This window comes from Perissodus microlepis, chromosome 11 (assembly GCF_051167445.1).
Source record: "Perissodus microlepis isolate ML-2025 ecotype Zambia chromosome 11, ASM5116744v1, whole genome shotgun sequence".
Lineage (NCBI taxonomy): Eukaryota > Metazoa > Chordata > Actinopteri > Cichliformes > Cichlidae > Perissodus > Perissodus microlepis.
In genome coordinates, this window is record NC_140471.1 from 32,811,576 (window position 1) to 32,839,165 (window position 27,590).

A 27,590-nucleotide genomic window follows, 5' to 3' on the forward strand; every position below is an offset into this window, starting at 1 on the left:
CCAACTTTAAGACAAACAATACACAAATTCCCTCTTCACCATCACTGAAACACATCCAACAAATACAGCGCTATAGCTTCAAAGACTGCTTCTTTACTGGTCTCACCATGTTAAAGCCAGACTGTCCAGTGCATAGGCTGCAGTCAACAGAATATAATCAAATAAATCTGCATGTGAACAGCCATCAGATTAAAGGGGAACTATTATGCTTTAATTTGATCCTGTCATATATACTGTTCATGCTAAACATCCATCATCTGCCACTTATCTGGGTTGTGGGGGTAGCAGTTTAAGCTGAGACTCCTCCTGCAGCTCTTCTGGAGAACAACGAGGCGTTCCCAAGCCGCTGAGACACAGGGCCAGATTTACAAATGGTATGCGCCGGTGCAAACGCCTCTTCTGTTAAAAACCCACCGCTGGTATTCTTGTGGCACAAAATTTAACAACAACAGAAAGCTTATTTTCTGCCTGCTGTGGTGATAACAGTTGCCACTAGGAGTCTATATTATGTGGAATGAGAAGGGGAGATGTTATCTAAGCAAGTGCATAACTGCTGCAGGTGAGTGGCTCAAAGCTTTGACTCTATTCTTTTTACCGAGTCCTCACCTGCATGTTTAGGGCCAAGCCCCACACGAATACTGGTATTTTGATAAAGCAGAGTGCAGCTGAAGTAAACTGAGCGTCAGAAGGAGGAGAATCCCAACACAAGATGCATCCAAGAAGGCGTCTGGCAACGGAAAGCCATCTCCACATTTGTTTCTATACACTAACACTACTCTTAATGTAAACATTATTTACTACAAATTTTAAAGGACAGCGGTGACAGGAGCTGTTTAAATTTACACACAAAAACACACAGAACAAAACTTCAAAGCTCACTACAAAATAAATCATGTGACAATCTGGGATGATTTTTGACTGAATTATGCAAAACTACAACAATAAAAATATGGAGCTGGAAATAGATATAATAATAGGTCCCCTTTAACCAACTATGTGAAAAGTTGAGCAATCTGTGAAATTTCTGGCCTCAGTGCTGGTCTTTTTTCCTCATGAAAGGATGTTTCAACATATTTCGAGAATTTTTTCCCAGCGTTTGCAGCTGATTTTTATATTAAAAACACATGGATGAATTTAGCTCCCCAGTCACTAATATCTTCAACAACTCTGGAAATGTTTTTCTGAAAATGTGACTGTTTATATACAGAACATATAGATGTACAGCTGTGAGCTGCAGGAATTTTATTAAAGGTTTCTATGGATTTTATTTCCCTCTAAACACTGTATAAACTGGTCTCTACAGGAAGCCGATGACTTCAAGCTAACCACAGCTGGCACTCTCACCGAAACGAAAAACTACACCGCCACCTTTAAAGCGTAAAAAGGGTGAGGGAGTGTGACACTGAAAAGATGCTGTTGGATCCAATATTGCTTGCACATAATCTAAAAGGTCACCGACAGAAACATGCAAACATAATCAAACGTGATGCTGTGTGTGTGTGGGTGAGCAAAACAAAGAGCAAAAACAGAGAGCTCCAGAAGCAGACTGTCACACACAGAGCTGTTTACAGTGGCAGGTAAATAGCTGTCTGAGCCACAAACTGCACCAAGGGGCTGATAAATAAAACAGGGAGGTAAACTCGTAATTGAATGTGAATCAGTATGTTTTGGAGCTTGTGAATACCGCTAAGCACAAATAAAGCTATTATCTGTATTATTCGCCATTCCAGTTCATTCCCCACAGGCACTTTTTTTCCCCCCTAACAGCACCGCCATTCAGTTAAGATCTTCTTTTCTATCAGCGGCTGTGGCGGTTATCAGAAGAGGAACTATAATGAAGCAATCTTCTTTCCCCCCAACCGTGAAAGAGCCCCAAGACCAATTACTGTGCAGCTCGACAGCCGGGGTGACACCTCCTTCCTCTGTTCTCTCGTCTTTATTGTCTCAAATGACATGGTTTGTTTTTTTAATCGAGCCTTTTTTTGTTAGTCTGTACAATGAATACTGCAATTACTGACCGGAAGGTTTATACAGCAACAAGGGAAATGGTTGAGTAGGTGGATGCATGCGTTTCCAAGTCGAAGGGAATAATACAGTTTGATTCCCACAGGGAGACGACTGTGTGTGCGCTGGGTTCAATCAATCCACACGGTTGTGAGTATTGAACTGAGGAAGTATACTTTATGAGAGAGGCCTTTTACTTAAAAAGTCTGTCATGTTCATGCAGCTGTATTTCAATTACTGTGAAGAAAAAGGCTATTTAGAATATATCACAAACAGCACTCGCATAGAAATCAAACCTTTAACTTATCGTTTTATTTTGTGTTTTCAAGAGCAAATTTGTTTGGTTTTTTTTAATATTTTTTCCTAAAAGTACAGCTCTGATTGCTAGCAGAGAAACCTCACCCACTGGAAATAAAGCCCTCCATTTGTGAGCGGCAGCCAATCATAAGCAAGGCTGCTTAAGGGAAATGAGCCAGATCTGGACTAGAAAGCCGTTTGTTCTACACATGTGCAGCTAGAGCTTCTTCCTGTCTTTTCCTTTACAGTAAAAGCCTTGGGGATATATACTTTGGAAGTAATAGAATAAACACTTAGTAATGATAGGAATTGGTAAAAAAACAAAAAAAGGCAATTTACAGCAGATTGCAGGACTTATATAAAATCTTATCTTTGGTTTTACTAGTCATGAAAACAGATTTATTTTGTTCTTAATAAATGTGCATTTTTCTTCCCATGTTCACAAAGCTGTAAATAAACAGAGGATCTGATCTCTTCACAATGCTTCTGAGGTACGACACAGAATTCAGTGTGGTAAGCATTTTCCCTCTCCATGTTCCTGCTGCTTGCTGCCAGCATCTGGTGCAGTGCAAATGTTTGCCTCAAGCTAAAAATGTATAAAGCAGAGCATATATCATTAGCATAACGCACACATGCTTTGCATAAACGACAGCATAGGGCCATACAAGTCATAAAAATACCACTTAGTCGACAAAGAACATGCTGTGTACCTAAAGTGAAGGGTGACAGATCTATTAAGGAGAAACTTCGGTTCCCTAAAATGAGGACCGACAAACCAAATGTGCACAATTTGGCAAAAATAAATAAAATTCAAAGAACATGCCGAGATCTAAATCATAACTGGTGTGTACAGAAGCTTTTTATAATTGCTTTATGAGCATGGAACTCTATCATGGGGTAATTATAAACGTTTGCTCTGCTTGAATAAAATAAGCTAGAATTTGTGCTGACATGCAAACTGGTTGCCTGGGCAGGGACTTGCAGGAACACTGCTTCAGGAAAGAAAACTGCCTAAAAAACAGATTTGCCTCCGAGACAAAACTGCACCCTCTTGCAATTTATGAACTAAATTAGTCAAGTGTGCAATGTTAATACTCTTCATTTTACAGCCATCCACTAAAGTCTGTTCAGCTGTAATTGGAGCCGTCTCTTCAGCCTCTCTGCACCCTCCACAAAGCTACTCTGGGCAGCCATTTGGTCTCCTGGCTGAGGGAGTGGACTTATTACCAAAAAGGTCAGTGATCAGAACAAGCTGAGCTGCCAGATCTGCTATACAGCACGATATTTCTCTGGTCTATTCCCCCGACACCGTGTTAGCCCCAAGGTTTGCAGGTAGAGAAACGTATCAAGATTTTTTTTTTTTTTTTTTTTTTTTTTTAAAGCTGCACGTTTTTATTCCCTGGTTATTATTCATTTCATTTCACCACTTACAACAGAACGTTAAGAGTGTTAACATTTCATCCCAGAGACCACAAATATGTCATTAAGACACTTTAAAGCTTCTTGGCAGGAGCTGTGATTTGTGACTTCAGGGGGAAATCTATTACTTTTTAAGATCCCAGTCAGAAGGGTAATGGGATCTAAGAGCAACTGTTTACTTGCGAGTTACAGTATTTGTTCGCTTGCCAAAAGATTCCTTCTGTTTGCTTACTTGCCAGCCTCAGATTACCATTCAGTCATTCTCAATGACCTAAACTGCTTGTGTGAAAGCGGCGCTGCAATGGCAACAATCCACCACAAAATGTCCACACGCCATGCTTCATGCTCGACTTCCCCGCAAACCCATTAATAACACTGCGGACAAATGTTTGCCAGAAAACTACCTCACAAATGAGGACATTGAGAATTCAATGACACACATGAATCAAGGCGGACCGTGTTCACTGTCAAACAAGTGCCGTAGTGGAAAACATTAAGGATGAATTAAACTGTGGCTTGTGTCAGAGGGAGAGCATATGTTAGCTGCAATCTATAGGAAACAACTTATTACCTTTGCACATTAAACTTTTTGTGAGGAGAAAAAACAGTCAGGACAGATTTGTTTGGCTGGAAAAACTATTCGTTTCAGGAGCTTTTACGTAGGGACACGAAAACGGATGCACACTTAAGATATCTTTCATTTTTCTGATAGTCTTTGAGAGCACTTGGTTCATTTGTGCATATGAGCAACAGATTATACAGTCTGGACCACATGATGTTCAGTTTATGTCCCTTAAATAAATAATCAAACCACACAGATTATGAGGCAAGTGGTTCTCATCCCTGCAGGTTATGGTTCTCATCCTGTAGACAGCCTACAACTGAACTGCCATGCAGGCGTCACCAGCTGTACTCCAAGACCACTGACCCGGAGTCTGCCCGAGCTGGTACGAGATGAAAAACGCTTGTGCTCGATGGTTAACGGTGAATGAACTTTTCCACCAGGAAACTGATAACAGAAGATTACTCTCTCAGACAGAAAACAATAAAAAGATGAAACATCTACCAAGACTGCCACTAACCAGTGTTTTGGAGGTGTAATTACAGAGCTGACATATGAAAGGTGATTGCTCCAACATTTCAGAAAGCGATTTATTTTGACATTCGGTTAAGTGAAAGAGAAGTTCGTTTTTTTAACTGCCAATGTTTTATTAAAAACATAAATTGTGACTACTGTCAGTGACTGTTATTGGAAAAGAAACAGAATAAAAAACAAAACAGAAGTGGAGAATCTACAGCTGTGTTCACACAGAAAACATGATGACCAGAGGACATAAAGTCGATAACATTTGGTGACATATAAAAATAATCTTTTTCAGTTTGCTGTGCATTAAATAGCCTTTTATTCAAGACTGCTGGTTAGACAGAAAGGAAAAACACCCGAAGACAGAACTGTGGAAAACTGTGGTCTATATTTTTCTTCTAAACAATAAATTCCATCAATCGCGATACTTTTAACTGACACTTGAGCTCGAGATGTCTCCCATTTCACAGACAAGCCTATTTTCAGTGTACCTATTTTCACGTGCATCACACCAGTGTAAATGGCAGATGAAGGTGAGAAATTCAGCACGTGCATCAGTCTCCACAGTGAAGTGAACATCAAAGAAAACCCGCAAAAAGGATGATGACTGGAGGATGCAAATAACGCAAGTGTATCTACATAAAAAAACACTGCATGCAAAATTAGCACAGAAATACAACAAATCCATCACAGAGTGAATGATCGACCCCAGTGACAGATGGTGTGTGTGTATATGTCTTTTTTTCCTCTGTCATCCAGCCTGTCTCTGTATTTGGGCGGCTGACACAGTGGAGAAACACTTCATAAAAGGTAAGCATTTGAAACACCTTGAAGCACAGAAAAGGTGCTTGTTTATCTGCTGCACATCATAGCACTAAAATCCCACCAATAATAATTCACTGATGCTTCCAGACACAATACGTTTATCAGTTCAAACACCCGGGAGGTATTCCTGGAGCCCACCCCGGTCTCTTTTCCTCTGGTCCCTCCGCCCCTTCATGAATATTGATAAGCCCTCCCTGCTGTGCTTAATGTTAACGCCATGAAAAATTATGCTGGCTGTGTCACTCACACATAATCCCCCGAGGGGCACGGCACAAAACCAATGCACAGCCACCTCAGACACCAAGACGAGAAGAGAATTAGAGGTCAGAACCTACAAGAACAGCAGCCTCATTTCTGTGAGAGTCTTGATGATGATGGAGGTGCGTACTCGTGTTAAGGCTGTGAGCCAGCAAGCATGTGATGCAGTGCGAAAGGGACATTTTTCTAACAGCTTGCCTGATATCGTCAAGCAGTGACAGCTTAGTTCTGGAATCATGTCAACACAAAAGGAAATGCATAGACCAAAGAAGACCATTTGCTCCAAAGGTCAGCCATGTAATACATCTGTAATTCAAACCCAAACAAAAGGAAGAAAGACGTGAGGCAGCTAGCTGACGCTCAAAGCAAGCAGCAAACAATAACAAGGCCTGCAAGACCTAGTCTTGAATGTGTCAGAAAACAGTGTAAAACCTGCATAACAAGAAAGTAGCTGAAGTTTTCACATTTAAGAATAGCAGATGTTTTGTTATAATTATCAGTTATACTTGTTGGTATAATTGGAAACAAAGCTGCAGCAAGAATATTAATCTGAATATAAAAGGAGTGTAATTTAACATTCCATGACATTCCACCTTTCACAGAAGGAAAATTATCAGGATTTATTCATTTTTAACATTTTGTTTATAACAAAAAAAAAAGTGAAGAAACATGAGGGACATAAATAAACTTTTCTTAAGTAAGCAAGCACAGATTTTTGCCCCAACTATAAATGGACCAATCATGCTTAGCCAGGAAAACTTTGCTTTAGTGTCTTTGTTTGCTTAACATAACATAAACTGTGTAAACCATATATTTTTATTATCTTTATAGACAGTCCTACCTCCTATGTTGCACAGCTGGCTTTACAGAAAGATTCTGTTGAGACTGAAGGACGACTGTTTTTGATGGAAACTTGCCAAAACATTAATTTTAATCGTTCATTTGAGTGTATTTTAAAGTCTTCCTCTAATAGTAAAGACATCTGATGTAGTGAATCAACAACAGCTGCTAAGGTAGCGAGCATATAACTGATGTGTTTGCCGGTGTAGAGAGAACGAACACACACACACACACACACACACACACACACACACACAAAATCAGGGTGTGCATTGCCAGGTTGCGCTGACAGATTAGTTGTAATTATGTGTAGTGCGGTGACTTTCATAGATAAACACGTGCACCTATTTTTGTAAGTAAAGTTACTCATAATAATACTCCTAATAAGGCTTTATGGCCAAACAAATTTTGGGAGTTTACCATGAGAAAGAGCAAAGTGCAGGGAGATGATCTGAAAATATAGGAGGGACCTGGTCATAGCAGGTATGGTTCTTTATGCCCAGGCCTACATTGGGGTCAGTTGTGTGCGACTAGTCTACTCCATCAGCATTTTAAATACATAATGAAACTGTAAATCACAATAGGGGTGGCAAGGAGCTCTAGGAATAGGTTAGCAATCTCTAGCTGTTGGACTGGCAGTGGCTCTCAGTCTCTAACCTAGCCCGCCGTTTGGTTAACAAATGGTTTCCTAGATTTTGCTTTTATGACGTCTTTTATGATGTACTGCATAAACACAGACATACTGTTAAACTGATACTTAAGCAGCAAGAAAATTTTAAGAAACCTGGTTAAAAAAATAATTACTAAACAGTACTAATGTGTACTAACTGTGGGTGTTTTTACACTGTTTAAGTGCTCTTAGTTTATAATCGGCAAAATTGGCACAGAAGCTGTTCTGTTTTAAACTACTTTTTAATTAAGCTTCCCTCAACCTTATCTACTTCAGTTAGTGGTTTCCTACATTTCCCTGAATGCATCCTGACAGAAAAGAGAGCTGAACTTGTTACTCCAAGTGCACCGTAGGTTGTGCCTGCCCTGCTTTTAATCTATTCGATTTGCTTCAGGAGGAGAAATTGGTATGTCTAGCTCTTCAGCAACGGATTATTCAGCCGTGATTGCTGAACAATAGCAGCTGTTTCTGAGTGTGGATGGGCTAACACAAAAAGCTGGCTTTTAATATTAACGTTTCAAGCAGCTGAGCATTATTTGACTATCACTCCTCCGAGGGTGTAATGGAAGTTTTTGTTTGACTGACTGTGAGATGAAATGGCACAGTGTCCAGACCAGCAGGTTTTGGACCCCGGTTGGATTTTTGTTTGAAATGTTGCTGTGCTGAGTAGTAACAACTCATGATTTGATAGAAATGAAGAAGAGATCGGTCAGGGAATAAGCTGAGAAGCAGAACAGAGTGTTTCTGGCCAGAGTATTTTAAAGAAACAGAGCAGAAGAGGAAGATGGGGGATGATGATGAAAAGGGATTTAGCAGATAAAGCTGATAAAAATGATTCCACTTGCAGCCTTGGACGGGCATTATGTTTTAACTTCTTTAGCTGTAGCTCAAACTTGTAATATTCAGGCAGAGGTGGAAAACAATTCACGCTTTTTAGTTCTTAGTCACACAGTCCATTGAAAATGACAGGTATTCATTGGTTTTCACTTCTTAAGATTGTGGGGATTCCTATATTTTCTGTGTTTTGTGCCAAAAGCCATTTTCGCACATGAATTTCGGACAGTTTATGGAGAATTAAGTCAGGATATTTTCCACATTTGCCATTTTTTCACAAAGCAGGAAATAGCCTGCCTCAGATGAGTTTGCACTGCTGAAAATACTCTCTGTGGTTTGGATGAGGTAATTACCTGGACTGAGCGTGCAGGAGGCAGGACACGTGACACCCACTCACTAGTAAAGCTGCTGATCATAAGCAAAATAATGATCACCTTCTCATTAGCTTAAAAGACATGCAGTTATTTCATGTTAAAAACACATGTTTTTACTGTATGTTTCCTTGAACGTTAAAATATAATTCAAATGAAAAAGAAATGTATGAATGAAAAAAAAAAAAAAAAAAAAAAAAAAAGAGGCAGGCGTGGAGGACACAGGTTTGTCCTAAAAGGGAGTTGACTAGTGGGTGTTTTTCCTAGAAAATCCCCTATTGCAAGGGCAAATGCTGATCCCTGCCAGCCTGTCTCCACTGTGGGAGCAGATGAGGGCGAACACAGCCTAAGGCAGCAATGGGCTTGAGTGCCTTGGGGGAAAAGAGTGACAACAAGCTGAAGCCAAGCTAAGTATCACGTACTACCAAAAGTGGACTGGGTAAGAGACCCCGAAAGATCCGGAAACAAAGACAGCTGCAGGCGGACGACAGTCCTTCCAAGGGTTCAACTGCAAAAACTTTACTACTTGGATGTTGTTGACAAATGCTTCACGTGGCTATAATTTCCATGTTCATGAGTATGCTAGTGTGTGCTTGGGTTCACGTGATGTAAATTTTGTCAGATGGCAAGTGCAGTGATTTCTGCAGATGTCTGCACGCCTGCCCATTTTTTATGACTTGTCGTAGTGTAGACTCCCCGGGACTACACTATGACGACGATTGACCAACTCCACATGCGTCCTTACAGCCTTAGAAGGAGCGCAACACAAATGACTACTCGTCCGTGGTGTGTGCAGCTGTCCACGCTCACGCCGCAGTATAATCCCCGCCTCGAGCCTAATGCAGAGCCTACGATGTAACCATCACAACGCCTGTGTTGTTCTGGATTTTCTGTGCCAAAACACTAGCTGGGGGTGGAATATCTTTCCTTGAGTTTATAAATTCTCTTAGCGGATTTAAAAAAGAAAAAAAAAAAATGGCAGCAGCAGAAGAAGTGTGCTGGAGGACACTACGGTACCGAACAGGCCAATCACAGTCGGACGGATGTTATTTGGCTACGATGGAGGATTTCCGAAGGGTTTAAAGCTGAAGTATAAATCCCACATTACTCACCTTGGCTTCAGCTTAGCCAAACAGCAAATGAATCTGGGCTTTCAGGGAGCGGCAAAAACACACCGCTGTAAGGGAAAGGTGTGCGCTTGATTCATGACACACCTTTTCACTCAATTAAAGTGAAATCAAGTCGGTAATCACTTTATACCAATTATTTTTCTTGCATAATCGTTGGAAGCCAGAATCACAATTGAGATTAAAATCTGATTAAGCACTAAATGCACCAGAATATTAGCGGTACTATTTGCACAGTGGCACATCACACGAAATTTGTGCTACAGGGAGATTTAGGAAATGATGAGACCTTTTCTTGCTGTTTTAAAGAATCAAATAATGGGGAAAATAATCTGTATTGTTACTGGAGAGTAAAGGGCTTATGAAAAATAAAATGCCTTCAGTGGGTCAGCAGCCTTTGTAAACCTGATTAACTGTCTGAAGATGTGCAACACTTTCAGATGATGGCAGCATACATTTGAATCTCTGTGGCTTTGAAAATCTGGTATTAGTGATAAGCCTTTCATGCTTCGCTTTAAGCCTATCTAATCAAAACTTCATCCTAGTAAGATCAATGCAATATTTGCACATGTTGATGGAAAGAGAGGGACCCCCCCCCAAAAAAAAAAAAACAATTCGTCGCAAAAGCTGCTTTATACGCTTCAATAGGTGTAAAAGCACAAGCTGCCAGTACAATATACTTGAAGTGTATGACAGTGAGAATAATTGCCATGTCAAATCCTCTTGGGCTTTCAACATGTTCCTGTTCGTTTGATGCATGACAACTGCCAAGGTGACAAGCAGACTGTCACAAAGCCGAGGGTGAGATAAAGCTTGGAGACACATTTAAATACCGGCTTGCGATTTCCAAGTGGTGACATTGCACTGAAGGTATGACAGTTTTGTTCACACTGCATAGGAATTGATTTTTTGGTTTTAAAACAACTTAAGCATTAATATTGCAGCCTCTCTACAGCCAGAGAAAGACAGGAAACATTAGTAAGAGAGATTCAGCAAGACATGCAGCTCATTTAAACAACACATTTTGAGGGTTATCACAGGAACGTGGAATGAAGAAAATGTGTGGGTGTTTTATTATATTTATCTAGTGGGAACCTCCTGCCATAGATGCTTCACTAAATTAGGTCTTCAACACCTCCCAAGATGTGAAAGGTAAATTTGGACTCTTAGCACACATCTTCACTGATGAGCCATTTTTACACATGAACTCGATAATTTCAGGAGAATCAGGTGGGAATATTTTTCACAGTTTTCTGCACACACAGCACCAGAAACATGGAAAGCAAAAAAACTCTTCATCCATCTGTTGATTTTCTACTCCAACTAAACATGGTATTCCAAATTCCATGGTATTCGCCCTCCCTAGCACTGCTTTCCAATTCCTCATGGGGGAATCCTGAGGTGGTTCCAGTGCAGGCAAAAGATATAATGTCTCCAGTGAGTTCTAGATTTACCCCGAAGTGTCCTCTCACTTAGACATGCCTGGAAAACCCTTTAAGGGAGGCCATCCTGATCAGATGCCCAGACCACCTCAAATACACTACAGCATAGGCCCTACTCAATGAGGTACTATTAATTAATCTTAAGTCCTAAAAAGTTCAGAGCTGCTGTGCATGTTTAAAAAAAGAAGGCTAAATATGCAAAGACGGGCTCTCCATTTTGCAGGCAAAGCTGCGGGATCCCTTCCACTGCCCTGAAGGTGAAAAGACTGTCGGTGAAACAAAGGAGACTGCAGATTTTTAGCTCTACGATAGAAAAAGAGAAATTCTCTCTGACCGTTGACACAAATGGAGGAATAATCTGGATGGTTCCTCAGCTGAGACAACGTACGTCAGCTGGCCACGCTGCATTTACTGAAAGTACAAAAGTGAATCTCTTTGACACAAGTCTCTATCTGCCTCATGAAAGGGGGGGCAACAGTCTGTGCCTCCATTTGTCGCGGGGGGAATGAATTGAATAACCTCTCAGGCTAACCTGGCCAGGAGGAGCGAGGAGTGTGTGGCATACAAACGATGACGACACAAGCGCAGCGGCTGGGTGCTCAGTCGTGCGAGAATATAAACTGTGCTGTGATTGTCTGCTTTTCTGATGCACCTGACCCCCCTCCCCACCCTGTCATTGTTAACACAGGGCTAATCTAGTTCACTACATCAGACGAGAAAAAAACCAAAAAACATATTATTAGGTTTTTGGTGTCATCTTAAATACAGAAAGGCAACACACACACACACACACACACACACACACCCACACAAAGGATTATCTTGAAGAAGCTTAATTGTTTCCCAGGCAACTAGTTCCCCCACTAAGACGATGACTGTGAAATTTCCGCTAGCGATTATTTTACTTTCAAATGACTTAGCTGTGTCCTCAAGCTAAATCCTTCATGTGAGCCAACCTAGTTTTAAGACGGAGGGGGGTGGGGGTGAAATAGATTAGAGACCTCGAGGAAAAAAAAAGAAACAACATCTCTTTTAGCCCCCGGTACAATAACAAAACCGAGCCGTGAGCTGAAATGAAAAGGTTAGCTCAATGTTTATCGTTAATGATGGTGGGCTTCTGATGAGACCCAGCAGGGGTGATTAATTCATGCAATAAACAAGGCCGTCTAGGGTGTAGTAATTTCAAATTGCCAGATGAGTCACACGAAGCGGTTTTCCTTAATCATTTTAAGCAGGTGCCTGAACGGATATAGCCAATCACAGTGGTCAGAAAACATCAGCATCTCCCACAAGTGTCAACAAACACTGGCGTCCATTTTCTTTCTTAATTTGCAGTTGAGTGCTGATTCAGAGAGTAATTGTTGTGCAGTAATAAACAGAGGCACAATCAATGACAGTGTCACTTTGTGTGGTTTGGGTTAATAAAAGCTGGCTTCCTCCCAAAGGTATGCCTTTTGTCATGTCCGCAGAGACCGATGCACATGTGGCCTGGCGCTCGCTCGCGACCGTATCTCTTCCTCAAAGGGCTCAGAGCCGCGACAGTGGCACACAATAACCATTGTCTGTGGTAAATCCCCAGCGCAGCGAGCTGGGGGGGGGGGAACCCACACGAGAATCGAAACAGGTTTTAAAGTCACACCGCACACTTGTTTTCCACCATTTCAGAGGACCAGAATACTGTCATCTAAAGAAAAAAAAGGCAGCATGCATTATGCAGCAGCAGCAACAACAACAACTCCACAGTGGCCTTAAGTCACTCGAATACACCAAACAAAAAATACAAACAAACAGCAGCAGTATGCGGTGAGTTACAAAAACACAACTGCATTACATCTCCTTTTTTTTTTCCAGAGAAAAGCCATGAAAACAGCACATTGCTGCCGTCCATATCAGCTTTACCATCTACACTCAGGGTTATGAGTCATTACAGCAATGCTCCGAATGTGTAACATCTCCTTACCTGCAGTTGGGAGGTGGGTCTAGTGTTATTTCCGCAAGCTCTTTTTGAATCCTGCAAAAGAAAGATTTGCAAATTAAAATTCATCTGAAAGAGTGGAGATTTCCTTGGTGCATTTATTTAGTGATACAAAAGCTTTCAAAGAGGTGTGGTTGCCTTTAACCCAAATCTCTAACGGAAAAAGAGATGCAGACGACCTCCAAAGAGGTTCTGGCCTTTCCCCTAAAAGAAAGTTTTTCTTGTAATTAGGATTCCGTTTACTCAACTAGAAAACACCTTTTTTTCTATTAAACGGCTTATAAATGAGATTCTAAAAACTCAATATGATACTACAGTGCTCATGTCGAGTCTGCTTAAATCATAATCAAGTGTCCACGCCTGTGGTCGACTACGCAATTAGACATTGCTGCCCTCGATAGTCTGCACCTAAAATACTAACTGTTTAAATTAATTGTCTTTATTTTATTAAATGCCAACACCAGGGAACTGTTTTCTGTGATTTTACAATCGTGCCCACCACTAACCGGGGCTGCGGTGCTCCTCATCCTCTCTGTCAGGGGAAGATGTGAACTTCCCCTCAAGTTAGGTGGAAAGTTCTGCAGTAGGTTCATATAGACAATGACTGGCTGTATGTCAGCCCTGACATTTAACCCGCTGACATGTAATATGTGTAATAACAGTGTGGATTTGCAATACAGTTCTCCACACTGATGATGATATAATTATTGATGCTTTAATATGATCATTTTCATGAGAGTCATACTAAACTGAACATGCTTCACTATAGTTTCATTCAGAAGCTCCACAAACAACCAGCATGGACATGACAAGCTCATGCTCGTGTGTGTGTTTGTGTGGGGGAAGCGGTTACACTGATTTATCAGCATCAGAAGAAAACAGAAGGATATTTCTGACAGTTTGATTGATTTTTGAGTTACAGAGTAATACGATTGCACTTGGAGAGACGCTTGCTTTGTCAGTGGAAAGCTGTTGTGTGTTGTTTGGCACGATGAAGAGTGGAGGACAGGCAGGTGCAACATTTTAAACATCTAAAAACAGGCTGGAGGAGTTAGTAGAACTGTGAAGAAGGTAAGGAAGCAAAGAGCCAAAATATGTCATGATGTAATTCCACCTTTTCACTTTCACCTAATATCCACCCACTTTTCTTTTCAGCCATAATTGTATGTCGGCATGTAAAAGTCTCTTCATGCTGCAAGTTAGAAATAACCTCCCAGTCTGTGTAGTCCTCCCTCATCCACCCACTTGGGCCACACGTGCATTATGGAGGGTGGACAGTGCTACAATAGTAGGTGCACATTAACCTCCTCTCCTTCCGCTCCTGCAGTGATACTACTGGTTATTGCCAAGTGCAGCCTTATTTGGCACATCCGCGTGAGGAAAGAAGTAAATACTAATTTGTGCCACACATTTTAGTGATATTAAAAATATGATTTGGTTTCTTAAGAATACAATTAACTGTTTCAAATGGCTCATAATAAAAATGCAATATGTCTATGGAGAGCATGTAATTTTGTCCATTAGCTTGTGCTCAGCTTTGATTGCCAAATGTTTTCTTACTTTTAGACTAGTCCGTTGGTGTGATTTTTTTCCACCCTCCTGTTTAAAACAAGTCAATTATTGGCCAGCAGCTTCCACATCAGCCACACCACCAAGAAAAAAAGAAACTGAGAAGTGAACAGAAGTTGCGGTTTTGGACAATTGTTGATAGTTGCCTTAAATATATGCAAATCAGTCATGCTTGTGTGGGTAAAAATAAAACTACTAACAGTTTATAACAGTGCAGATTTCAAGTGTTAGATCGCAAATATAACCAGATTAAGTATTCCTATTATCTGTTTATTAAGCACGAGGATAAATTAGACAGCTTTGATCATTTGCTACAGATAACCAGAAAATTGGGATTCAGGCACTGCTGCACAAAAACAACGCTGAAGTCCGCCCATGTTTTGGCTTTTTCTGCTTACAAAACCCCCCCAGAGATGTTCATAATGTCAGTCTCTGTTATAAAAAGACTAAGCGGTTGCATAATTCTCTCATCGGCTGTCTTTTTTGGGAATAAGTGCGAAGACTGGTTGGAGGTAAGTGTTGGTGGTGGTGTAGGCTGCGGAGCACGAGGCGCATCCAGTCAAACAAACAGGCTGGAACGGGAATCTCTCTTTATAAATGACAGCAGTGACACCTCAGCGCAGAGCTGTGTGAGTTTCTTCCTTTCTGTGGGTTAAGCGGCACACTGAATCGCGTGGATGTTTGAAATGACAATGCCTGTGGGACTGCAGTCTTTTTATATTACTTCACACCCCCGGGGCACAAGAAGGGGGAGAGGCCTTCAGTTTAACAAACAACTCCTGTGTAAACGCTCGGCTCTCAAAGCCAGATTCAAGCCCTCTCTTCTTTTCTTACCTCTTGGCACTAGTTGAAAGTTTAGCAGCAGTTTTACTCGAGATCTTAGTCTCCTTCTTTTTGGGCTGTGCTTGCTCTCGCTCCTGTTCAGCAGGTACCGATTCCCGTTGCTCAATATCCGAGCTTCCCCCGCTTGTGCTGGGGCTGTCGTCTGGTCTCTGCACTTCGCTGGACATCGTGGGCCCTAAAGCAATAAATGAACATGCAAATATTAATAGGTTGCAAGTTTCCACAATGTCTGATAGTTGGGTAGACTTGGGGACAGCAAAATGTATTTAATCTAAATCAAAAGCTGGGTGTGTGCAAGGGTTAAAATTGTGCAGAGTGAAAGCTGATGAAAAGACATTTGTCAAAGCTTACAGTGCAGCAGATTACACATGTATAAGGCCCCTGTTAAGAATATAATGAGACATTCACCCAATCATCTGCTAGGGGTTACAGACAGAGCAGTCATTAGGTAGACTCCACTGGCCTAGATTTCTAAAACAAACTAGAGGTCCTGTCACTGCTCTGTGTCATACTCTCTCCTCTTCTTTACTGGATAATGTGGTAGTTTGAGACACAGAAAGCTCTTTGTGGATGAAAAATATAAATATCAATACACTACCCTGGTTCTGTTGCTCATTTGTTTACAAACGACAAAGACAACGCTGGAACAGGGGTGTGTCCAGAGTGGGGGCCATGGGGTGGCTTCAGCCCCGACTGAAAACTATTTACATATTCTTTTGCAGATTTTAAACAAATAAATCTACTTCTCCTATGCTATGTTATGTTTTGTAAGTTATCTAAAACCTTACCACCAGGGGGCATCATTTTACCTGTGGGCAACTTAAAATGTTTTATTCTTTTTGCTTTTGGCAATTCTTTGTACCTCTAGTCTCCACTTCCTCAAGAAACGTGCCTGTGCTTTTGCCAGGAAATCTTTATAATTAAGAATTTCCTACAATGCTTCATCTAGTGGTAATAACTGGTATTTCATGAAAGTGCTGCCCAGCGCTTGCTGAACTTCAGATGATTCAGCTGATAACTTGTGCTCACCTTGGGAGGTTTTAAACCATTTAAAAAAGCAAACTGATAATAATAATTACCTTTTAGATTAAATTCGTGTTAAAAGTTATACGCAGTAAAGCTAGTGATGTAAGTTTTGCATTACTTGCATGAATACATTTGCGTTAAAAACCCATGAGTGTTCACCCCAAGGAGTCAAAAGGATAAGGAGTAAGGCCGATAGCGAGAGTCAAATTACAGTAACATGAAGTCCTGCAGAGGCCCTATGCTTCTTTTCTTTTCTTCATCTAAAAGCATCAAAGAAAGAGTCCGAGCTAGCTGCCTTCAAATGATCTCAGTAAACTTTCCCTCCATTTCTGATCATCAGTGATGTCAGGAGAATACCAGCTGGTGGGTTTTCACAGTGCAGAGTGAAGCTAATTTTCTATTCTATATCCACCTCTATTCAAGCCCTTACTTTTTCATGTAATTATGTTGCATTAAAAGTTATGAAGTTGGCAGGCATGCACCAGGGGGTGCCCAAAAAAAAAAGGAAAAAAAAGAACATAACTGGCAGCAACATGGCAAATGAAAACCATATCCAGTGATTTAGATGGGGTGGTGCGAAGTGGACATTCTAAGGTAGAGGTGACTGACCAGAGATGGGAATGTCCAATAGCAACAAACCATCAGTGACAAAGCAACAGACAACGAGAAAATACTGCAATTTGGCAAAATGCTTATTAGCAAGGTAATCCTCTAATGCATTTACCACATTCAAATGTCAATCTCAAGCCTCACGTTGCATCTGTCCTCTTGAAGTTACTGAATGCAGCTGATTGTCAGTAGTGTCTGGTTGCTGTTAGTTGCTACCCCTTGACTGTGTTGCCACTTTGCAAAAATATTTAAAAAAAAAAAACAAGCTGTGGTTAAGCACCATTTTTCATGTCACACCATGAGCCTGAAATTGGTACCCAACATGTTTTTACAACATTTTTCCACACTGTATTTGTTTCTGATTCAGATTTTTCTCTGCCCCCAATATGCCACCTATTTTTTGTTTTGTTTTTCTAAATCCTGGAAACGCCCCTGGGCTTGAATAAATACCATGAACTTATTTTTTAAAAGCAAAACTGATCGATTTAAGCTCTCTGATAGGCACGAAATGAATCAAAGCGATCAACTGAAGCGGGGGATAGGTCGTCTTTCTATGAGGAGGGGGGGGGGGCGTTTCACGGGGACGGTAAGGACACCAACGGCTGAAACGTACCCGGTTTCGAGATGCCAGGGTCCGTATATCCCCTCAAAAATAACAACGAACACAAGTTAAGAGGTGTGTGTGGCATAAAACATCACTTCATTGCTTTGTCAGAGCAAGGAGGTCAACATTTGTGGGGGTGAAGCACACAAAAGGGGCCGGCTAAAACAAAAGCGACCATAAACATAATTGGGAGCTAGCTAACGTTAAAAGGCCGGGGGGAGGAGGAGAAGGGTGCGTTATATTACCGCCGAGGGGGGTATTTAAAGGAAAAAAAAAGAAGCAGAAGCAGGCCTCGGTGTTTTAAACTCAATGAAAATGCGCATAGAAGGCGTTAATGCCGGACTCGTCCGACCCAACCGACGGCGAGGCTGATGGAGGACGGTGAGCGGCGGCAGTGCCAGCGGAGCGGTGTGCGGTGGCGGTGCGGGGGGTAAACGTGTGGCTCCTCGCCGTTTCTGGAGTGTCCACATTGTGCGGTGAAGAGCAGTGACCCTGCCTCGGCACAAAGGGAGGCTCGTCCCACACATCCACCACCACCACCACCACCTCCCCCTTCTTTTCCTCCTCCTCCTCCCTTCTTCTTCTTCTTCACTGGAAAACGACACTTTTTACGGGACATTTAGTTACTTTTCGCGGATCTACGGCGGCTGAACGCGTGTGTCGACCTTACCTGACAGCTGGCCGTCGATGCTGCAATTCCGCGTCGTAATCCCAAGGTACCGAAAAAAGTATATCCTCTCACGGCCGCCTGCTCGCTCCCGTGTCCTTGCTATTTAACTGGAGGTAGCAGCAGCAGAAAAGCGATTACAGAAAACTGAGGAAGCCCCGGACCGCCTCCGCGCGCGCTCCCGGTCTGCGCACACCGCTCGTGCACGTGCGCCGCATTGGTGAGAGAAGTAGCCTACGCGAGGCCAAAGCAATAAAGGGCCTAATGAGTAACTTTTTTCTTTTTTTAATACGAGGAATAAAAGACGTTAGTCGTGTAACAATAAGTCACCATATAAAATGTCTTTATCAGCCTGTGCAGGAGCGTAGCCAGAAATTATGAGCCCCATGTGTGCAAGAAATACCCCCCAGCCCCACTACCTCCCCTCCCAACTCCACCCTATTGCAATGTACACAGCTCACAGGTATTTAAGCCCAATTGCAGCATATGTACACACATTGTAGCGCATGATGTGTTTGCTTATTCTGGTAGACACTTGTAAGACTGCAAAGTTGGTTTGAAATCGTGTGTATCACAATAAAGCTGGATTTAAAGCTGCAGTAGGGAACATGTTTTGGTGTCTCTGGGGGGAAAATCTGAATAAGGTTTCAGTATGTTATAAAGGAGCATATAAAATGTCTTTATCAGATTTTACTGAGTATGTTCAGGAGCGGAGCCACAAATTACGAGCCCCGTGTGTGCAGGAAATGTTTTTCCTTTCTTTTTTTCCTACTCTACCCTATTGAATTGCACACAGCTTAAAGTCCCAACTCCTGCAACCCTGTGCACACACAGAGTATTTATTATACATTTGTTTGGTATAATCAACACTTTTATGAGTGTAAAGTAGCTCAGAAATGGTGGACATTGATAACTTGGTTTAAAGCTACAGGGGTTTTGGCTCCTCAGGACAAAACCCCCCAAACAAACAAAAAAAAAACCCTACAGTTTGTCAGGATGTTGTAACTTAAGCTAGGATTCGTGGCATTGACCATAATTAATAATTCAGACCTTTTTTCCACAGTATGTATTTCCCCCACCTCCCATCTGTGGAAAATCACCAGTTATTGACATTCACATGGATACTTTTCCCCTTTTTTGCTGGAGATTTACAAATAAGTAAATAAATAGCTAAAAACAAGTCTATTTATTTATTACTGAGCATCTCACCCGTCCCACTTACAGTCCTGTCATCCTGCAGCCTCCACTGTAGGATGTTTGCAGCTGCCTACAGTCACAGCCTGTGTGCACATGGGGTCTTTACCTTACAAATGAGTCCTGTTGTTGTGAACTGGCACTATATAAATACATTTAAATGTAATTAGTTGCATAAACATACACTTGCCTGTTTAGTGGAGCTTAGGACAGAAAGGGGACGGTTTGTTTTTAATCCATACACATTTAAATGTCTTGAATAATAGGCTTTGACTGATGTGAATTTCTTTATCATTAAGTGCAAAACTCAGATATATTCATCTTTAGGAAGATGTGATAGTTTTGCCTCTGCTGAAAGCCGTCATTCCTCTGAAATACATACCTATTTTTAAATCATGCAGTGGAAGAAAATCCACTTGCACCTCACATTTTAATATGTTGCAGAAATGAAAGCCACAGTTGACAGGTGTTCATTATTACACAACATTTTATGGAAACTCTTTGTTTGACATTTTGATCTTTCGCATTGTTAACTCTGTGTAAACATGTTTCAGTCAGAATGAGGGATTGCTGTAACGGTGGCTGAGAGGCCTGTTTCCAGTGCTCTCCCTTTACGCGCTCACAGGCTTTGATACATGCACGTGTGAGAGGACGGCGCCGTCCCACTGTGAAACCAGTATGTAGTCGAGGTCTTTCTGATTGAATTTTTTGTCCCTTTATATACGCTTTCCATTTAGTCTGCTTGAGAGAATGCGTAGCCCACAGCACTCTAGCGCTGTACAGTGATGACTGTGTGATGTTAAATAAAAACACGTGTTACTAATCTTATGATATTGCTGTTTTTAGAACTGAGAGGTGTTTCATAATGGTGGTTTGAATGAGCCTCGCATCGAACGGGATTATCTGGTTCAGTAAAACAGCCCACAGCAAGCATGCGTGTGGTTTTATTTACGTGAACCGAGTCATCAACCAGTGACCACACAAATTTACACTGAAGAAATCTGACGTGTTTAGACACAACTATAAGATTCTCAGTCACACAGCAGCTTACACGAGTCAGACTTGTTCTGGGAGAAACCGCTACTGCTGCCCTTAGTTACCGATTCTGTTCATTGCTTTTATGAAAGGAATTTCTAGGTGCATCCATGAGATGGGGGGGGTGGTATGTCTGTGGTCTCAGGATCATCGTCTCTGCTTTTTGCAGATCCTGTTGGCCTCATTGAGTGAAAACCTCCAGCTTTCATGGTGGTGGTTTGCAGCTAAGTGTGAAATGGCTGGGATGAAAAGTTTGAGGCTATGGTTCTTGAAACTGTGGAGGGCCCACTCTTGGTTTGGGAATCATTTGGGGTCTCAAGTGGAGAAGTTCAAGTGTCTTGGTTCTTATTCATGAGTGGGGGGAGAGTGGAGCCACAGATTGATGGATGAATTGGAGTGATGGGGATGCTGCATCAGTCTGTGGTAAAGAGAGAAGTAAGCATGAAGGCAGGCAGATTTACTGGTCGATCTACATTCCTGTGTTATGGCCATGAGCTGTGGGAAGTGACAGCTCATTTCTGTTGATCGCTGATACGATCAACAGAAATGAGGTTCCTCAAAAGGGTGTCTGGGTTAGGAGCTTGTCATCCACCTGTTGAGGTGGTTCAGGGTTCTGACCAGGATGCCTCCTTGACGCCTCCTAGGCGAGGTGGTTAGAGCATGCCCCTGCAACCTCGATCTGGGTAAGAGCCAGAAAACGGAGGAATATGGGAAGTAAACAATAAAGTAAAGTAAAGTAAACCTTTTGAGTGCATGGTGTAGTCCTGTTAGCACAGTCTGATCCAGTGCTCTTATGCATCAAGTTTGCCTGTTATGTTTCTTTTAATCACAGTCTAAAAGCATGAGTACTGATTGGAATACTTTGCAGAAACCTTCAAGTGAAAAAGATCTGCTTTTGAATGTCAAATTCCTAATAAATTAACGTGACGAATTGAATCTCAAGCCTGGCAAACTGGTGTTTCATCACCGATCGTGGCACGACAGCAGCGGTGACGTCAGTTGAAGTCTGTGAACATTCAGCGCTTAGAGCTTAGAGGGGACATTGGGCTCCAGCTTGAACACAGAGCCGTGACTGTGCTTTGACATCCAACTAGGAGTGGAAATCTGTGGCTTTGAAGATGCATGCGAGCAAACAATAACAGATTCGCCCTGCTCTGTGCCAATTGATGCGAAAAATCATGATTTTACATAAGCAGCAGGGGCACATGCAAAAGACAGTGAAGAGGAAAAAAAGAAGAGAATTGAAGCGTAACAACAAAATCTGAGCTCATACATTCACCTACCAGCATTTTTATGGAGCTTTCAACTACATGATTCAATGGTGATTGTATATCCAAATAGATAGTAAGTGGGTATTTGAGATTAAAGAGTTACAAATGCTGTACCCACAGATCTAACCCCCCCCCCCCGTGAGAAGAGAAGAGAGCCACTTACATCAGTAAATGTCACACCTTTTGTCTAAAGCTGCTTTCAAATGTGCACTCCTCTCCATTAATCCAGAAACATCTCTGTTCCTCTGTTCTATGTCTGCTGCATGTCTGATTGAGCACCCTGGTCAATTTCTGTAAAACAGCAGAAACAGAAATCTTTAAATGTTGGACCTAACAAGACTGACGTGTCACTTGCAAGCCAGCACACGTTTAAACGTGTGCAGTTGCGATAACAGATAGCTATGCACATGTTTATGACTATGCATTACTTTGGTAGTCCTTGTGAATTTTTTGGCTTACTAGAAAACTAAGCAAAGACTAAGAAATCTAAGCAAAAATAACACATTTAAGAAGTCCTGGGTCTGAATCCCAGATGAGTGTTTGTTACGTTCTCCAGAGAGTCCACACTTTAGATGTGGAGAAGGAACAATAAAAGTATACGAGGAAAAGGAGACAGGGAGTTAAAAAAGGGTTTAATTGATAATTTAGCTTAAAGGGACAGCCGAGCATCTGTTTTCAACAAGAAAAAAACTGAGCAAAAATGCAGAAATAAAACTGGGAAACAATGATGAGAATTAACACACACTCTCCCTCAAGCAAGAATAAACACATAGATTAAGCACTCTCAGGGTTAATTACTAAGACATTTCCTGGTTATACAGGAAGATGGGTGGCACCTAAGGCTGGGAAGACAGCAACACAACACGCCCACACAGCAAAGTCAAAGTAGGCCTCGTTGGCCTGCAACATACATAATAACTGTCTAATTTCCGAAGAGATTAAGACCTTTGTCCAAGATGCTTTTTCCCTGTTCCCATTTCAACTGAGAGGTCTCTCTCGCTCTTTCTTAGTCTGTGTACAAGCATCCATCAGTCACCGCAGCACAGTGAAGGGATCACACAAACAGAGTCTGCACAAAAGGCAGATTACGCTTCACTGGAGTCAGAGATGACAATGTAAGAGCAACAAGTTTGTTTCATGTTTAACAAATGTTGCTGTGGGTCTCTCATTGTTGTGAGTCTGTCTACAAGAAACTGTGAGAAGCGTTAATTTAAAAGAGCCCCACTGACCGAATGATTGTCAGTGCAGCCTGAAATGTTGTGTGTCTTATAAACACAAACTGAAGGGGAAAAAGAGGGAATTCAAATTTAATTTGTACAAAAAGCTGGGCTGTGAATGGTCAGTGTAAACTTCCAAAATTACAGCGTGACCGTGCTCATTAGACTCCAGCTGGTACAGTATCGCCTTAAGATAAGTAACTGAAACAGAGAGGTGATTTTTCATTCTTTTTATAGGCTGTGGAGAAATTAATTTCCTCACAGTGCCGGTGTAACGCTGGAATTATCGCCCTCACAGCTGTTGCAAGAAGTCGGAAAATACACCAAAAAAAGCATCATTTTGAGGCAGCGTGTGAATCATGACGTAGCCACGGGGAATCGCTCACATGAAGCTTTCACCCACCTAAATTTAACCACGCACTGACTCCGGTGGCGGCGGATGACATTTAATGGCATCTTTTTGGATAGAGTTCTTTGTGACACTTTCATTGCACTCCATTAACCCGTGATATCCATCAATATCTAGAACTGTGACATCACCGTTTTTGGTGAAACAAATGCGGACAGGACCCGAGGCTCTGCATCAGGCAGCACGATAATATCGACTAAACCTAACGCTGCTGAGCTGAACAACCACACCCCAAAGAAATAGCTCTGTGATGTTTTAACTGTAGTGGAAAAGTCAATGCATGAATTAAATACTTTGTTCAGTGATTCACTCAGTTCAAACAACACTGTGCTAGTGCAGCACTTTCATGAAATATTGAAAGTAAGTGTGGTGCACTCGCTGTGAAACCGTGCAAACTCTCCCATCCACACAGCTGAGCATCCGTGAAGCACTAAAGCACTTCTTCAGTCTCAAACAGCAGTTCCAATCCCCATTTCACTTCAGGTTAAATAACTGCCAACTGGTCAGATAAAATAAGAATGAATTCATTTTGCAGACACTACTCTTGCTATTTGCCATCTTTAAATAGTCTTAATTCCATATAGATGGTAGATAATTGCAGTCTTCACAAGGTCTGCGTCTCATAGTGTAAATATGAACACACCTCCACACATTAATTGACTACTGAATTAGCGGGCATATTTATCATTATTAAAATCACAGCTTTGGTGCTACTAGATAGTGTTAACTGCTTGTTATAGCCACACATGGTAAAACCCTCAGCTTAGCAGCTGAAGCATGATTAAAGAATTTTATGGCTGCATTAAGGCACTTACACACTGCTTGTGGTGAAGGCTGGGGTAAAATAGTAGTTTCATTGGAACATTAAGTTATTAAAAGGGACCTCGTATGAATATTTCCACATTTTTATTCATGCACTCTCATCCCTGCTCATCTTCTGTTTTACACAAGCAGTTCTCCCTCACCTTTTAAACCAATTTTCTCTTAATTGTCTGTCCCACATAAGCAGAGGATTTGAGCAGCATTCAGGCCACACAGGTCTACAGACCTCTTGGCAACCACCTGGTAACCACTGCTCATGGGGAAAAAGTTAGTATTCCCTGACAGGTTAAAAGGGGATTTCTAGAGGTTATTGGCAGTTGCTGTGAAATGTATTGCTAAAGCCAGGCTAAATGCCTGATTTAGGCTTCTGTGGGAGATCTTTGTGGAGTCTAGGATGTAACCTATGTAGGTGGCTGATGTTGTGGCCAGCACTTATGCCTGTGCTGGCACATTATGTGTTAATTACCATGTAGTCATGTCCCAGTGTTTTATGCACCGGCCAAACGACAGAAACAAATAAAATACTGGCACTTTTTTCCCTCTCAGTCTTTGTTGTGGTCGTGTTTTTTTCAGGAGTAAACATATTTTTCCACATCCCCTCAAATCCGTTACGATAGTTTCAGAAATCTCCCAAGATTTTGATTTTATTTACATACAGCCAGCAGCCTCCAGCAACTGCTCGGCACTTGGTTGGGGAATACAGATTTTTTCCCCCAAGTGGCTGAATGTTGCCAGGGTGTGGTGGACTGGTCTCTAGGTCTATACGACTGAGGCATTTAGTGGGAAGATGACCCAGTTAGAAATATCTATAAAGAGTCAAGTGCAGAAAAAAACTGTCTGAAACTGAGTTTTTTAAAGCAGTCTCATGGGGATTACTTGTACATACTCTGACCTCATTATTTAAAACTGTATCCGTGTTTAGTATGAGTACCAACCATTGTAATAAACAGACGGTTTGAAAGAGTCCACTCTCTGTGAACGGCCATCTTTGAACAGAGGCGGTGGTTTACGACACCAACTGTCTGCCATCTATAATCCAGTGTTGAGATCCCTTCCCAGACGCCTTAACGCCCACTCACATCCTGGGCCATCTGACCTCACAAAATCACATGATAGGGTGGGGTTAGGTTTCACAATGAGCTCACCCGAAACCCTGGCTGATTGTGACCTACACCTGTTTTCACACCTTGGCTCATGTGATTTTGTAGAGGATCATTAGGGGGTCCATTGTCCCTCTTAGGGGGACCCTCCCACAGGGCTTAAATCTGAGACTCTGCGCCATTTGACGCTAGAACTGAAGAAGCTTCTTGGATGAGAGGTGAAACGTCTTTAAGCAACTTAAAGAAGTTCAAACGCTTTTCTTTCGAGGCTCTTTAGACTATGACGACCTGGATGACTGAGAACCTTCACAGACAGCCATTGTAATAGTATCTGTACGCAAATTACAGAAAATAACTAAAAGGATATTAAATCACCTTTTAAAAACTGGATTAAAGCTTGATATGAAGTAGGAACAGGAAATCATAAGAAAAATATTTGCCTTACTTCATCAGGTTTAGTTATTTATCTGATTTAACATCTTTTCTTCTTTCTGGCTCAAATGCTGCTAAAATAACCAAACTCCTTCCCAACATCCATTAAAGTTTCATCTGCTCTCATCCATCTCTTTTGTTTCAACTTTTTAAAATTCCAGCCTGCTGGTCTGATTTACATGTAATTGTTACCGTGTCATATTTGAAAAGTCCTCAGCGGAGGGTCTTTGAGAAGTGTCTCACATTTACTGGAGTTTGATGGCTCTCATTATGCTTAACACAAAACAGCTTAAGCAAGGTAACTGCAACCATATGACTGCCAAGTCAGATTAAGTCGTCCATGTGTTAGGGTGAGTGAACATAAACGTTGTCTGTAGTAAAGTACTATTATATAGTTTCATAGAGGATAAAAGGTAAACCAGGAGAATGCGGTGCCTTATGTAAGAAAAGTGATCGCTAGAAATGAAAGTCAAACTTACATTTCTAAAGAGTCTTTAATGCCTGAACTTGCACTAGTATTTTCATGTAATACCAGTTTATATGCAACCTATGCAAGAGATATATATGCAAGAGAAATATTCTGCTCTAAAAGCCATTATATTCTGAGAAATATTATATTAAGAGAAATATTCTGCTCTAAAAGCCATTATATTCATATTACAGCGTTCTACTATTTTTCAAATTGAACACAAACACATGCTTATAAAATCTGGAAGACAGATGTCGTTTTAAACCAGCTTTAGAAAGTAAGTGCTTATTAACGATTAATTCATCAGTAGCGATAGCCTTATTAGAGGACATAATAAGAAAACAAAAGGTGACAATTTTCTTTCTTTTTCAATTGAGTGACATTTTATATGCAGGTGTTTTATGAGATTTAATTGACGGCAGTAACGACACAGTGCATATAAATGCAAACTTACTATACAATTATAGCACACACTGTGTAGAATGACCTATTTCAGCATGGTGTGTTTTATATTACTTATTGATTTAATAATATGTGCAACTTAGAGTTAGACAGTTTCAAAATTATTGAATTTGTTTAATAAAAAAAGGAAGTTTATTAATGTAGCTCAGTGTAAGATCTTTACATATGCAATGGCAGAAAATTCAAGAGAATAGATTTTGTTGTTGAAACTTAATAAATATGAACAAAGGTCTTAATCTCTTTAAGAAATATTTAGCACATAGCAGGCAGTATTTAAACTCAGCCTCATTCTCACTGCTGTAAAGTTGTTTGGTTTGGCAAAGATGCTGAATGACTATAGAGTCATGTAGACTGTACATAAAAGATGGATGCCTCCACCCATTGTTTTTGGACTTTGTAGTTTGAAACCAGATATGAATGAATCTGTATGAAAAGGTGGAGTGCCAGAAAAGACTGGCAAGCCTTGTTAGACAACTACACTGACAGTGAGACATGCTTTTTTTTAGTTCTAATAATACAGTAATTTAAAATACAAGAACTTTTCTCAGTAAAACTGAGGCACAAAGCCTTGCAGATAACAATATTATAATTTTATTATAATAAATATAATATAATATTATATTATATATACTATATATAATATATATTATAATACTTATTATAAACAAGTGGTTTGCTGACTGAAATTAGTTAAAGTGATGCATAGCAGACAGCT

General features: G+C 41.1%; 1 protein-coding gene across 1 annotated transcript in view; it reads right to left on the reverse strand.

Moving 5' to 3' along the window:
• The window catches only part of ube2e2 (ubiquitin-conjugating enzyme E2E 2), a 34,390-nt gene extending 15,749 nt beyond the window's left edge, over positions 1-18,641 (reverse strand). The window contains exons 1-3 of the mRNA XM_084944244.1: positions 18,468-18,641; positions 15,550-15,733; positions 13,132-13,182 (exon numbers count right to left, since the gene is read on the reverse strand). Coding sequence (XP_084800370.1) covers positions 13,132-13,182; positions 15,550-15,725 — 227 coding nt within the window. The 5' untranslated portion in view covers positions 15,726-15,733; positions 18,468-18,641. The remainder of the gene's footprint in view (positions 1-13,131; positions 13,183-15,549; positions 15,734-18,467) is intronic.
• Positions 18,642-27,590: the final 8,949 nt, after the last annotated feature.